This window comes from Metopolophium dirhodum, chromosome 9 (assembly GCF_019925205.1).
Source record: "Metopolophium dirhodum isolate CAU chromosome 9, ASM1992520v1, whole genome shotgun sequence".
NCBI classification, from domain to species: Eukaryota; Metazoa; Arthropoda; class Insecta; order Hemiptera; family Aphididae; genus Metopolophium; species Metopolophium dirhodum.
In genome coordinates this window covers 7,607,553-7,623,276 of record NC_083568.1, presented here as the reverse complement: position 1 = coordinate 7,623,276, position 15,724 = coordinate 7,607,553, and the positions used below count along the sequence as shown (strand labels likewise).

General features: G+C 33.8%; 1 protein-coding gene across 1 annotated transcript; it reads right to left on the bottom strand.

Annotated features, from left to right (window-relative positions):
* Positions 1–1,274: 1,274 nt before the first annotated feature.
* LOC132952657 (E3 SUMO-protein ligase KIAA1586-like) lies at positions 1,275–2,720 on the bottom strand. Its single transcript, XM_061025011.1, has 2 exons — positions 1,831–2,720; positions 1,275–1,732 (listed from the first exon to the last, which is right to left on the bottom strand). Exons 1-2 carry the CDS (start codon positions 2,110–2,112, stop codon positions 1,301–1,303), a joined length of 714 nt encoding a protein of 237 aa, XP_060880994.1. The 5' UTR covers positions 2,113–2,720; the 3' UTR covers positions 1,275–1,300.
* Positions 2,721–15,724: the final 13,004 nt, after the last annotated feature.

The window sequence follows — 15,724 nt, the reverse complement described above, 5'->3', positions numbered from 1 at the left end:
TAATATTATCATCCTTAGAACAAAAAGTTAAATAACTCGAACAATACTCGTTAAAATGTCAATTTAGATACCATCAACGTTTTCAAAAAAAAACAGTACCTTAAATATAGCACAAAATATCTCAAGAATTTTAAAATGTGGTGTTTAATTAGATATTATATTGAAAATTTCCAAAATTAATAATTCAAATAACTGCATTATTGATGAAGAGGGTGAGAACGCTTGGTGTATCATTCTGTATAATCAATTATATATGTATAATGTGTCATCCAGAGTCGGCAGAAACGAAATTTCAGCCACGGTAATTTGTCAAAGGCGGCCGCAAAATTTCGAAAATTCATCGATCTTGAAAGACGGTTTTGAACAATGTATAGAATTTTCCACACCATATGCACGGTGATGGTGTAGCGGCCACACACGACAGTGTTCACCGTGGCGCACGTGGGTATCATCGCCTGCAACGGTCGCGAGAATAGTAATTGATAAAACGTCGGAATTTATTATTTATTGCTATGTGGCAATGTATAATATACTAATGTTTAATTCAAGCAATTTGCATCGCGATGCTCATTGCCCGTTTAGAAACAATACTATTTTATTATAATATACATATTATAATTACGCGTCTTATTAGGCGTTATAGTAATTTATTTATGTCGCTTAAGACGGGCACGACGACAGATAATAATATTGTTATTACACGACGGACGGTACCCGCATTATCATTGTACGTAACACACAACAATGTGAATCTCCGAACGTACATTATATTATGCACATATATAATAATAATATATTACACTCGCGTACAATGCAGCACACGACGTAGTCCAATGTATATAGGTACGACCGAGCCGCAGAGGAGGAGTACTCGAGCGCATTATTTTTGTGCACTCTTGCGCTTAGTTAAACAAAAAAGTAAAACGTAAAAAACCGTCTGCCGTGTATATACATATATATAATATAATAATATTATTAAAAGGAGATGGATATAATAATAATCATATAATGTAAAAATAACGCGATATAGACATATCATTTCTGTCGACAATCGCAGCTCGCGAGATATATACAGAGGTGTTCCCAATATTTTTTTTGAGAGTATACTAAGACTAGTCGAGGTGAAGATCCATGATTTAGTAATAAACATGAATATTTAATAATATACAAATATTTTTACTGTGGTCTATAATTATAAAGGATGTGTTAAAAATATGAAAAAAAAATCAAACTTTTAAAAAAAGCTGGAAATTACCTTTATAAGTCAATAAAATATGAAAATATACAAATACTAAAAAATTTAATTAAATAAATTGTTAAAAAATAATTTCTGCATCTTATTTTCGTCGTCTATTTCTTTTCTTTCTTTACCTCTAGGAGTGGAAACGGCAGAACGGTGATCTCTTAACCAAATTTTAATATAAGGTCTAGGATTAAAATCTGCAACTGAAGGGCCATTGATAGAGATGAACATCAAATCTGACACATTTTCAATGTTTAATCTAGTCCTTAAATCAGTTATTGTCAAATTCATATCGGAAAACCCTCGTTCACAATCAGCTGTTGAAGTTGGGAGTATATTTAATGCTTTCATGAAACTAGAAAAAACATTTCTTGAACGGAAGTCAACTACACTTTCAAATTCAGAAAAACCTAATGTCCGTGATACTCTTTTAACTTCATCTTCTCCCTTTGCATCATTAGTTGCTACTTTGAACACTTCATCAATTACCTATAAAATAAAAGACGATTTATTAAAATATTCATTTATTCTGTTTAAATAATCAAAATATTGAAATAAATTATCAAAATAATAGTTTTTTTCTTTACCTGAATGTCTTCTAGCATTGTTTTATTTTTTGAGTCATCAAATAAGCGTTGACGCATTCTATCTACTAAATTTTGCAAAAATTGTAACCTGTTAATCCCTCCTGATTTTGTCATTGTAATATTGACACCTTTGTTAATTCCTTTCTGAATAGCTTCTATAATTTCCTTTTCTTTTTCCCCAGGTTCAGCTTTCAGACTTTCTAAAATTCTAATCGTTCTATTTATCTCCGACTGGGCACGCATTAGAGTTGTTTTTCTGGACTGTAATATACAAGATAACATTGCAAGCTCAGAAAGAACATCGTAAAAATGTCCAAGTTCCTCCAAAAAAGAAGAGGATTCTAATTTTTTTTTTTATGCCGTTTGATGTCGCATCATGTGTTTTACTAACATGTAAATATATTCCCGGATAATTATTCCATATGGCTTTTATAGTTCAAAAACTGCTTGCAGACCAGCGTACATTCAAAACACGACCTATTTTTTTCATTTCAATGCCTACTTCAACACAAGATTTATCTAAACCCATTGAATTTTTAGGACTTTGATGATAGTAAGCGTAGAGTTTGTCCATTAGACTTTGGAAACGAGAGACTCCAGTACAATCTTTTATTACGTCATGTACTGAGAGTTCGAGGCGATGACATAAACAATGCCAGGTAAATAGATTCGGAATTTTTTCGCGTAGTTTAGTAGCAACTCCAGCTTTCTTACCCGTCATTACACTTGCTCCGTCACTGGCAAAAGCAATCCAGTTGTCTAGCATTTTCTGAGTAACCAAAACCAGTTTTTTTTTTTACTTTTGTATATAATTTGAGAGTATACGCAGTATACCCATAGTTTTCACAAAATATCTTGAGAGTATACGGCGTATATGTAGTATACCCTATGGGAACACCTCTGGATATATATAATATATACATATATATTATACACATCTCATAATATAATCCGAAACCGTTTTTTTTTTCTTTTCCAGAGGGTCTCCATAATATATTATATCCGTCCGCGCATTGCTGCAGCAGTGTCTGTCTGTCGTATAGGCATGTACGCGCAACAATAATCCTTTACCTGCGGGGCGTTAAAATCTCCGAAACACCTGGGTGGACCTGGGTCGTCTGTTCGCTTCGCATCTGCTATATAAGCACGGCGGTGCTGAATGAATTACATATCGTATGGGTACACTGTACCTACCCATACACACGATATACGCACATGAGATATTATGTAGGTGATGCATATAACCCATTGGCGAACGCTCTTTAGACACAATACGTGTGTGATGTAGTATAGTGGGATTTTAATAAGCTCCGTATATTGTGACGTGCACGTTCCTCGGTCGGTGGGTCGATGGGTGAACGGGACAACACAAAAGGCTCGTCTGCGGTTTGACGCCTTTCTTGCTCGCTCTAAATTAAATTTAAAAATAATAATCGAAATCCTCTCAGTCTTCGCATTAAAAAAAAATACCTGGAAAGGGTTCCACGCGAACGTGTTGTATACACCGCGCGTACTCGATTAAACAAAACTGCTGCAGCAGGTATATATACATATTATTATATATGGAAGCGGGCGAGGGACTATTCCCATTGAAATCCGCTGTAGAAAATGGCCTAATAAAAACATCAAGAAGGAAAGGGCCCCGCATAGTAATGTTTTTTTCCGTGACAGCTTGTCATAAAATATTTCTTTACCATTTAAACTCAAATGGGAATGCCTGCGAGAAAAATAATGTTGTTATGATATGTATTTTTTTTATTTTCAATCAAACTAGCTTTCAACCCGAACAGAAAAGAATATGATCGACGTGTCTTGTCAATTATTATTGTGCGGCCAAACATTCTTTGTAAAAATGAATAAACGGCTGCAATAAAATAAGAATACGATATAATATATAAGAAGGTAATTAGATAACAGTTTTTTTTTCTTTTTTAAACAAGCATGACATTGTTGTACTCTATACCTATATGGTATGGATATTTATACCTACCTAGGTATACAAATAATCAATACGATTTCGTGATTATAAATCGTTGGAACAATATACATATTATTATGTTTTATTTAAAAACGATAAAATGTAATTGCATAAGTGCGCATTACGCGTATATTGAGCTTCGTTTTAAAAAACAAAACGTTTATATTTTATACAGTTTACACAACGCCCGAGGTTTGTTATTCATTAACCTATTATACCTAATTCATTTATAACTAGCACGTACCTGTGAACTTCATTGCAGGTAAAAAATACAAATTGTTTATTTTCATGTTATTAACGATGACCACGCGGTACAATGGAGAAGTAAAAAATTGACTGTTGTCGAACTATACACTCTATTGGTAAGTAAAATTATAAAATATTAGTTTTTCATTAAAATCATACTTGTAATAATATCATGTGATTATCATTTAGCAAAACTGTTTTGAGTAATTTAATTATAACCAAAGATTTTGCTTATTTGTAGACTGCTACAGAACTTCAGCTCGTGAGAACTTCGGACTTACTTTCTGCCGAGTCTTATCGTATGTGAAAATATTTTAAAATTATCTTATAAGTCTATACAAAAATTAATCACTAGTATAGGTATTAGAAATTATAAAGAAAAAAATGATGTTAATTTTTTTTTTAGTTCGTCTTTTTGGAAACAGTATCGTCGCCGCTGCGGGTGACTGCACAAAAATCCTATTTGGTTCGTTCAAATCTATCTCAAAGGTGGCGTAAGTGCTTAACATTGTACCCGTTTCGAACAATATTGCAATACAAATTTAGTGGTGTGAATTTCAGCGTAAGTAAACCGATTGTATTGTATACTATTGCAGTACAACGGAGCTATATAAGTACGTTATACGAGATCTCTCTCGTGAAACCATCGAATCGGTATAATCGCCTTTTTTGGTCCTAAATGCCAACAAGTGTTACAACACGTTTAAAAGAAAATAAGCCACACCATCAGGATCGGTTAAATTGAGTAATCAGCTTGGTATAAACGCACTTGGTGGGAATCTATTTTGCGACCAGCGCGGTTGACGAAGAATGCACGTCGTACCCTACAAGAATCTTTTAATGTACTTGGAAACGTTTTTTGTTTTTTTCAAGTACGTATTTATTACATAGGGTGGTTCACCAAGTATGTTCAGTTTTCTCCCCCTTTTCCTCCAATAATGCAGTTATTTAATATCTCATTTTTTAAATTTTTTAATATACTTGAAGACCATATTTTCAAATTTTCGAGATTTTTTATACTTCTTAAGGAGTGTCCTGTGGAGATACAGTTTTATATTTTTCAAATGAGAACCCCTCTATTCAACTTTAAATTATTCAGTGAATAATGCGGACATATATGTATATAGAGTATTTTATACTTTTGTAAAACCATTTATATTATTCTTAACACAGACATTTTAATAACTAAGAAACTACTCATTTCAACTTTGAACTAGGTATCTGGCTTTGAGTAAATTTAAAAATTCCAATCAGAATTTTAATAAATTCGTTATCAAAGGAAACAATGGGGTCGAGCATGATGCTTGGTGAATTACTCTGTATACAGAGTTACGATATTTTCGGCGTTCGATGTGGAAAAAAATCGATTTTTTTTAATATTCGACTTTTGTGGAATAGATAGGTACACATATTATTTGCGTTGAAGTGTTAAACAATGTAACCGAAGAGCTCGATGTGAAATAAATTGTTATAAACTATTATAATATTATATTATAGCCGCGTGGTGCAGTTATTCGTGAATATAACAAGACACGCAACAGGTCGGGCGTGGTCGCGACGTAATCTGATTTCGACGATTCGTGTCGTATTATAGGCACCTAATATACTATTATTATTATTATTATTATTATTATCTTATACCTAGGTATACTATCGTTTTAATGCAAATAGCACAATTTCGTATTTCATTACGGCCCCGCGCAGGTAAACCGCTGAAGATCTATCGCCGGAGGGTTCGTCATGGTCGGCTTCGGCTGTCGATCGTTCGCTTCACTCAAAAGTCGCCGAGGGGTGTCAAAACGATATATCTCGTGCTCATAATTTAATGTAATGCAATGCACAGCGTATTAAATGCACGCGATAAAAGACACGCACGTGCCTCGAGATAAACCTTTTTCTGAAAATCTGCGACCTCTGCTGCAGGAGCCTGTCCGTCTTCGAGTGGCGCATAGCCAGGGGGATGTTATCGGTGTCGAAAAACACCCCATCGGCCGCATTTATAAATTAAAAATGTACTAAATACAATATTGTAGTTAACGATTCAGATTCCAACGAAATATAATAATATGCTGTCATAATATGGTTCTGTTTCATTTTGATAATATGTTATACTACCTGCAGCTAATACGAAGATTGGAGGTTATACGATGCAAAGTGCGTGTAAGCCCCACACTCTGTGTTTAATTTAAAAATAAAACGGCCCCCCTAAAATTAAATACTTCGTAATAAACTGTAATATATAATATAATATTATTACTATATGTATCGGCAAGTATCACCAATACGGTTTTCCGGTAACTCAATTCTGTTGTTGGGACCATATACCGGACGTGGGGTTAACGCTGCGTTTTATCATTATATTTGATGATAATTTTCTTCACGACGGTAAAATACCTTTACAACAGCCGAAAAACGTAAAATCGACGAACGGTTGCCGCATTTTTGGAAAAAAGTCACATCTATAATATTATTGTTTAACTTGACGACGGATATGCTGCACGGAAATCAATTATAAAAATTGTATGGAATCGCGATAGCCGATAAGACGCGTATCCGATCGTTAATATCTATGCGTTAACAGTTTCGGTAAAATCCCGGCTGAAGTCGACCGATGGAAGGATAATAATATACGAACTCGTGCGACGACGGCGACGAAAACAATATGTAATAAATAATAATATTTTACACATTATTCTGTCGCACCCGTGACGGACCTTCGCATACACATTATATTGTATACAGCACGCACGCCGCCGTGTTCACGCACCTGTGTCGTCGAGTCCGGTATATGGTCGAAAAGCGACCGGGTATTCGGTATAATATACCTATATAATATATCGTACGACCGGTGTTGGACGCGCACGCCAGCGGACCGTAAAACCCGGACGGACTGTCTGTTGCAGGCCGGTAGCGTATATAATATATATATAAACTGATGTATGTACTATGTATATACACACTCGTGCATGTATGATAACACTTTATGTATATATATAAATTATTTGTACGTATATACACGCGAAGGTATATAATATAATATATATGTGGGTACGCTGCACTGATGCACATGCGCGCTCGTTGCCGAGCCGACCGTGAACTTCATTAAAATATAACATATTATATTATTATATTATTATTTTTATTTTCAGCAGCCCAACACTGCTTTCGGGTTGTGCGCGCACAAACCATAGATAATATAAGAATGGTATAGGACATGCCTATACCAGTTCCATATGGGGCCGTGTGCTTTTTTGGGGGAGAGAGAACGTAAAGAGAGAAAGACGATATGGGGCTTTTTAAGATTATGTGCAAAACTATTTTATTAAATAATAATGAATAACATGATAGTCAGTTATATTTAGATATTTGTCAGTTTGTATTTTGATTGTTGTACCACTTGTGCCTGGAAAATTACTCTAAACTTTGTTAAATATTTAAAATATTATAAATATTAATTATTATTTATCAATTATCATATCAATATTTGCCCCATATAACCTTAAAAATAGTATCACTAAAGTTTCATGCGATAAGTTCTTATGTCCTATCCATTCTTATATTATCTATGGCACAAACTGCGGTGCTGTGGATAAACGATAAACGAGCATGTGGTCCAAAATTACTTTAGACCACGAAAAACATCGCAGACAGTAATAATATATTACTATATGATAGATCGATATATTGTATAAAATTAACATTAGTAGGAATACGCACAAAATTTACGAAACAACGAATTTATATTTTGGTGATTATAGGGATGGACAAATTGACGCATAATATAATATTATATAACTATATAATAATATAATGTTTTATTGTCATATGCGATATTTAAATTTTTTTTAGATAATGTCCTTTATAACAAGTCGTTGTGTAGAGAATATAAATAAATTATGCAAGCACGCCCAATAGTATAAATTTCTCATAGATTTATTATCGAAAACACAAAAAAAAAAACAATATATAATGTGACGTAATATAATATTTAAATTCTATAAAATATAAAATGTATCGGGAAACAATATTCATAATGTAGAGTGCACGATGTACAAAAACTGGTAGCATATAATATAATCAAGAAATTAGCATTTCAACAGGTGTTTGATACGAAATTAAAACTGTTTCATTTAAACGAAAAAAATAATATACTATAAGTAGGTATTTTGTCGTCAGAGTGTCAGACTATAACAGATCAGAACGCAGATAATCGTTTTGTTATTGTTTTCGACTACATGTGTACGATCTATAGAACTCCTACTTTTTGTATGTTACACTGAGATATTTGTGTCCACGATGAATATATTATAAGATGTATCTATACAGTATCTATAAGCATCGAACTTGCGTGTCAGTAGACATGTCACATGCTGTAACTGACTTCATAGTCTTCCACGTCCAGTCTAGCCGATCGTACTTCATTTTGCAGAATCTGACTCGTATCTCGGTACAGAAAAGTGAATTTTCACAATAGTGGATGATAATAATTGGTTAACCAAGCCGTGTGTAAAAATCGTTAAACTTTGAATGTATTATCGAGGAACAGGTGTCTAATATATATTTAATAACAAAACCTTAGATTAAATTAGGTAGGGTTAGTTCGGTCGTTTTTTAATACCGTTAAAATGTATTTCCACAATATAAAAAAAAATAAACATTTTTAAAAGAAACCTTTTTCTTATAAGTCCCTTTCTTCGTTTTTTCGTTAAAACTAATAACCGTTAATAAAGAGTCTATTAGTAGGTTAGGTTATATAGGACCTATACTATAGGTTAATATTATAATAGTTTGAAACTAATCTTTGAAAAAAAAATAAAAAACTTTAGTCAAAAATATTAATTAACAAGATACTACGTTAGGTTAATATTATTTATCGAATAAAAATATTGTTCACTCTTGGAAAGAATTTAATTGTTCTGAAAACTAAAAATAATATATTTTATAGAGTAATTTCTGTATTTTTTTTAATTTAATTTTTATATTTTATATTTTAACATAAGTAGGCAATCCTAGACAAGTTAATGATAATTTTTAATTGAGCCGAGTCAAGTTGATGGAAAGCATTTAAAAAAGAACGTTAATATAGTTTTTTTTAACTAAATTAAGTTAAAAGTTGAATGGAAACTTATAACTAACATATTATTTTCACTCAAGTTAATTTATTTATATTGAACAATTTAGGTTAATGGAACACAAATCAAATTAAATTATATTTTTAATTTCCTATTTTAGTAGACGTCTGTGCATCATAAATAATTATTTTATTTTATTTATTATTTACCTAATTATTTATAAATTAACGTAACTTGGATTTGAATACAAGTAAGACGTAGTGACTCATTAAGCTTATATCAATACGAATCAGTAGAGTTAATGATAGTTAAATTTGAAAAAGTTAAAATTAACCCAATACTCTAATTGTTTAACTCGTCTATGCGCAGGCGGCGGGCATGCATACTTAGGTATAAATAATACTATATAGATACATGTGAAATCACTTCAATTTTTCGTCGAGACAGAACATATCCTGCGCGTAATATATAATGTTTAGACTACAGACACAGCGTTTCAGTGGGCGCACTATATAATATGTATAATTTTTTTTCAGAACTTTTTCGTGAATAAATACTGCAGAAAATTTTTTGACCGGATCGGTCGGTGGGTGTTAGGATTCGCCGAATACGCCGCGGCTGTATTTTGGTACATATTATGCCTACATAATTACGACGAAGGGGAGGAGGTATAATTTTTTTTAAAAATCCGTCGACTAGACCGCGGCCATGCCTGCTGCACTGGCTGCACCGGATGTATGCTTATATATAGTATGATGTATTACATAATATTATACAATATATCATAACCTAACCTGCGTGTTATTATGCATATATATATATATATATATACTCGTGTGTATTTACTGTTCAGCGCGTGTAACGTTTATGTTATAAATTAACATTAATAAATTCCCCGCCGTATATATTATTAATAATTGGTCGTGCGCGAGTTATACATTTTGTCTATATATAGGTACCGCCGGGGCCGGTCATCGTTATTGTTACAGTAACATTGCAGTCGCGGTGTTTAATTGCATTACCATACCGCACTGTCATGTCCCCGGCGTATATATTCGTGTATACCAGTACCTGAGTTGTGTGTACACAAGTACGTCGGTATGCCGGTATTTACCGGATGATAAAAAAAAACCACGAAAACTCATAATCATCCAGCGTTAATCGTATATCGTCCGACCGTTTCGCGTTTGGGGGCGTGCTTAAATCGTTTGTGTAATATATTATATTATTATTATAACCGTATACGAACTAGGTACCTATACCTATATTATATATCACAGGTTCTCAAATTTTTTTTAATCCACCGCCCACTTTCGGAATCAATAATTGTCTAAAGCCCCCCAAATTTGTCTTGGCTTACCGTCTGCAGTGCGTTTTAAAAACAGTACCTACTTAGTGATTGTAATTATTATATTTAAACACCTACGCCACATCTTATTATATACGAGATCAAACTCATATGAATGACAACAATACGAATATAATCAAAACGCATACTTGACCATATTTAAAATTATATTTACTCAAGTTCATACATTCACCACTGATCTGAATCATATTTAAAAGTATTTTTATTAAAGTTAAATTAAAACCTACCTATAATTGGAAGGATGGACCTGATGCTCTTCAACGAGTTCGTTAATGTCAGGCTTGAATCTACTTGAAAACAGATGTAAGGGGAATCATGTGGACATGTAATAGATATGTACATTTTAATTTGAATTATAAGAAGAACATAATTATTCTCATTTTTTTAATCTCCTATCGCCCATTTAGTCCTCTTTGACGCCCCTTAATTTGCATCTGGTCTTAAACCACCCCCCCCCCCTAGAGGCTGCCAACGGCCACAAGGGGGCGCTATCGCCCATTTTGAGAAAGACTGCTATATACTATTGTATAGACGCATATTATAGAAGATTTCGAGTGGATTCCGCACAGACAATCGTATCGTAATAATAATAATGTCCGAAATTAATACAATAATAATATTGCACCATAACCCGCTGAGTAAAACAATACAACAAGTACCTACCTACGTACGACCTACCTATCTATACATATAACGCTCCTCGATGCTGCGACCGGGGAGTACCTACGATGTGCAGTACACCTCTTATATAATCATAACTCGAGAGCAGTGGGAATCCGATAGCTTCGAAGGGTTGGTGGAGGGGTAGGGGAAATAGTATAATGCATCCAAGTCGACTGAGAAAAAAACTGGAAAAAAAAACGTATATAAATAATAATGATAAAAAAAAACAATCATAAACGATATTTTTCCCGTCCAATGCTCATATCGCGCGAGGACGATATATATATATATATTTTATACTCGTTTATGTATTTTATATATATATATATATATATATATAGAAAATGTACAAAAAGTCGTCTGCGGGGGCGGAGTGCGGAGATTACGAGAGAGTCGTTTTGCTCCTGCTCGGCGCGTATTATGCAGTTGACATAACCCAGCAGGTGCAACAGGCGGTCGGTTTTTTCGAAATTAAAATCGCATATACGTTTTATACATTAGGGGATCGGATTTCTCTCCGCAAACGACCTAATGAAGACTTGGGCTGACAATCGGTTTTTCCTTCTTTCTTTCTTTCTACTTTTTTCTTTTCACCATCGTCGCGCAAGTATATATTATAGTAGTTGTCCGCCTCCCTCGTCGCGTATCTACACACACACACACACACACATATATATAATATATATATATATGCATTTGTGCTCGTCGCGTACTCGCGTGCTTATATACATAGGTACGTGTTAAAGTATATATATATATATATATATAAACTCATATTTTTCTCGCGGTCTAATCGTATGTATTCGACGACGACGTAAAAAAACTCGCGACGGGGACGAATAATAAAACGGGCGGAACACCCGTTATTATCATATTATGTCATTATAATATGATTATTATATTATAATATACTATTATGATAAAATATATAATAATCCAGGGACTCTTTATGATTTTTTTCCGGGTTCGGTTTCAGTTTGGTTCTCAGGGGAACAACTGCGATGTTTAGGTTCCGGTTTCGGTACACATGGGTACTATACCCACTACGGTTCTCGCAATAGTCCAATAACCGCGTCCCTATATGTACCTATAAAATATTGTCAGAATTTTCAGCCTCTTTTTCCGGTAACACTGCAATTTGAATGCAAATCAACGAAAAGTTGTCGATCGTTCGGTTTACTTAATTTATTGTTTTGTCCCCCGACAATATTATCATAATCATATGTCGTATACGCATTTATTACGCGGAGAGCATACGCCAGTCCTGCCCTCGTATACCAAAAAATGTGATAATTACTTTATTTTATACAATATTTAAAAATGTACTAAAACCTATTGGCGACTGAAAGCTTATCAATTATCAGACCGGTAGGGGGTGGATCCAGTGGCGGCGGGATATAGGATTATTTTAAGCAATTGCTACCATCAATACACAAATATCATAGCAAATATTATAATTATTAATGGCCCCTGCTGCTAATTTTGGTTCAATGAAGGGCACTGTGGTAAAAATATTTAAAATACATAATATGCTTAAAAGCCTCCACAAAATTTCGCGCCGCCACTGGGTGGATCTGTAACGGCGAACTAGTAAAATAACATAAAAATGATGCACAGCGTCCCCGTTTCATCTTATCACTTTCAATCGCCAATATAATCGTTGTCATTGATTATTTAATTAATATTAATTGGATGCACAAACACAAACCTATTAACTAATGGCCTAGTAGCTGTGATGTATTTATGTTCAAAAAAAAAAAAATAAATAAATTTATATAGTACCCAACTTATATTTTTAATGCGTAAAATAAAGTAGGCACCTCTAACTATGAACAAAACACGAGCACTCTTCTAATAACTGCATATCGATGAAATAACAATATTGTCAAAAAATATATATTTTTATTATTAATGCACTATAATAATATACACCCATATCCATATTATACATTTTATACGACTTATATAATATATTTTTTTTTCCAATAGTTTTCGACATTTACAGCAGAAAGTAGACAATATCTGCAACCTCCGGGTTCGGCCGAAAAGGGGAGGTTGGGATTTCGGTCGAGAACGGCCGTTCCCCCCACGACTTTACTGTACGACGTGTCCCGCTACGACCCCGGCGCACGTCTCCGCCGCCGTCCTCTTGCTATCGCCAGCCACGTCCTGCCATCGTGTGTACGCGCTTATTTTTTATAATATTATTATCGTTGTGTATAGGCCTATAATACGCAGAGATTTATGCTCGGAACGTTCGTGTTTGCGTTTCGTATATATTATTATAATATTGTGTGTTTTGCGGTCGTATAACGTACCGCTGCTGCAACGGTGCGGCGTGTGTGCCTGTGTATAGGTACACAATATTATGATAATAAACGGAATGTTCGCCGACGACTGTTACTGCAGCGGGACGGACTACGTTTATATTTTATTTTCCCCTCTGCGGACGTTAATAATAATAATAATAATAACACACACACAATACGATATTATGTACACGAGTAAAACGCGTTTTACGTTATTATTATTATTATTATTGTGCACACACGACGATGTATCAATCGGTTTATAATCTTCGTGAAATCTGCGTTTTTACCTGCGTCGTTGTACATAACATTAAAATACGTATTATAATATGTGATTGTGTACCTCTACATACGTATATTATAGTCGTCCGAACAGTGCGATTTCAACTCGTATGAGACCGCTGCAGCTGAACACCGCCGAAATAGACACTTTACGATAGTGTATTATACCTATATACCTATTATTATAGTCCCTTGTACGTCGTAAACAGGCATTGTCGAGTATAGCGGCGTGACCATAATTTTTGTTGTCCGCCGAACAAACACTTTCTATTTTTCTAATACATATTTTTAAATTACCGACCTATTGCGGGTTAGGTTAGATTATATTGGATACGAATTTAAAACGCTTACCACTGTGCGCTGATTAATTTTATCAATTTGTATTATATAAAACACATCATACTCATATTCAATAGTAAAATAACATTTGAGTTTTAAATTTTAAATAATATAATGTACATAATATACATGTACGTATTTATGATATAATCATAATATAATCTAACCGTTCGGATCACAGATAAATAAATGATTTTTTTTCTATAATACAGTCATACAGTTTAAATGGAAACGAATTATTAATATTTTCCGTTTTCCTGAATGCGGGACTATTTAAAAAAGAGGACGGTGATCTCAAATGCGGGACGACCCCCGCCCCCTGAAGTGTAGGGGTGTCTGGGTCACTGCGCATACAGAGTGTATTTGATTTTAAACTTTTTCGATGCATCGTGACGACATTCGACAACCCGAATTCGAATACCTATAATATGTGATCGAACAGAAGGAACTTACAGACGTAAAACGCAGGTGAAAAAACTATGTAATAACTTTTATTCAAATACAAAACTATACAGTTCAATTCAATCGCTATATGATTATTGTCAATTTTAAAAATATATTTAAAAAAAAAATTGAATATTGATAATAACAAAAGTTGAGTCATTTCATAGTGAGTCGATAACTGCATTTGGCGGTTATTTCTGTTTCACTCGGGTGTGGAGAAGAGTGGTGATATTGTGACTTCGAGACACAGACGGACCCCCACCCCTCCTATAGCCATTTCCGCTGTTTATTTACAAATCGCAACGGTGAATAAAAAACGCGACGTGCGAATAATATTCAATTCGTTATTCGCATTCAGTTATTATTATACAGAGTGTTTCAACAACAAATTATGAACATCATAATATATGATTGAGTGGAAAAATTTGTCGGCATAATATTATAATATAAATTTAGTTTTAAATTTCAGCCGTTATTTTAAGAAGAACTTGAAATAACCCATGTTTTGGAGTTGGATGTTTAGAAGATGGCTCATCAAGTAGAATATTTCGGTTTTGGGTTGACACGTGTTCGCCGAGTGTGTTTATCACCCTGCATGCTGTGGTGACGTTTGTCATACTGTCATATAGTCAAAAGACTTGTACAAATAATTTCACAGTCGTCCGATAAGGTCGTCATAACGATATCAGAACAATCGTCACGCTTGTGCATAAGAACGTTTGCCATCAGACAGCTGCATTTTAAACATATACATATTATATAAAGTGGCGTACACAAACGGCGAGGGGTTTGGGTGTTCAAACCTTCCCCCTCCCCTTGGAATTTGATTTCACTGTTCGAAAACGTGATAATTTTTTCGTAAAAAATATACAGGGTGATCAACCACAAACAAACATACGTACCTACTACTATTTTCCTCTATTGATAAATAATTTATTCAAATTTTGAACTTTAGAATTTTTAATTAATATACTCAATATTTTCAATTTATTGAGATATATTTTGTACAACTTGTAAGAAGCGTCTTGAGGCAATACAAACTAATGTTTTTCAAATGATAACCTGCCTTTTTAGTTTTAAATGTTTTAGTGGATACGTTTTTTAAAAATGTTTATGCAGGTATCTAGATTAGTAACCGCCTAATTGAAAATTCAAATAATTAGATTTTCGGTCATTGAAATGTTTATACTAT

What these genes read in the sequence shown, in the direction of transcription:
- LOC132952657 (XM_061025011.1), bottom strand. Translation starts at nt 2,112, where the DNA reads ATGTTATCTTGTATATTACAGTCCAGAAAAACAACTCTAATGCGTGCC. An exon ending in CAATGCTAGAAGACATTCAG is followed by an intron (nt 1,733 to 1,830) that starts GTAAAGAAAAAA and finishes TTTATTTTATAG; the next exon opens with GTAATTGATGAAGTGTTCAA.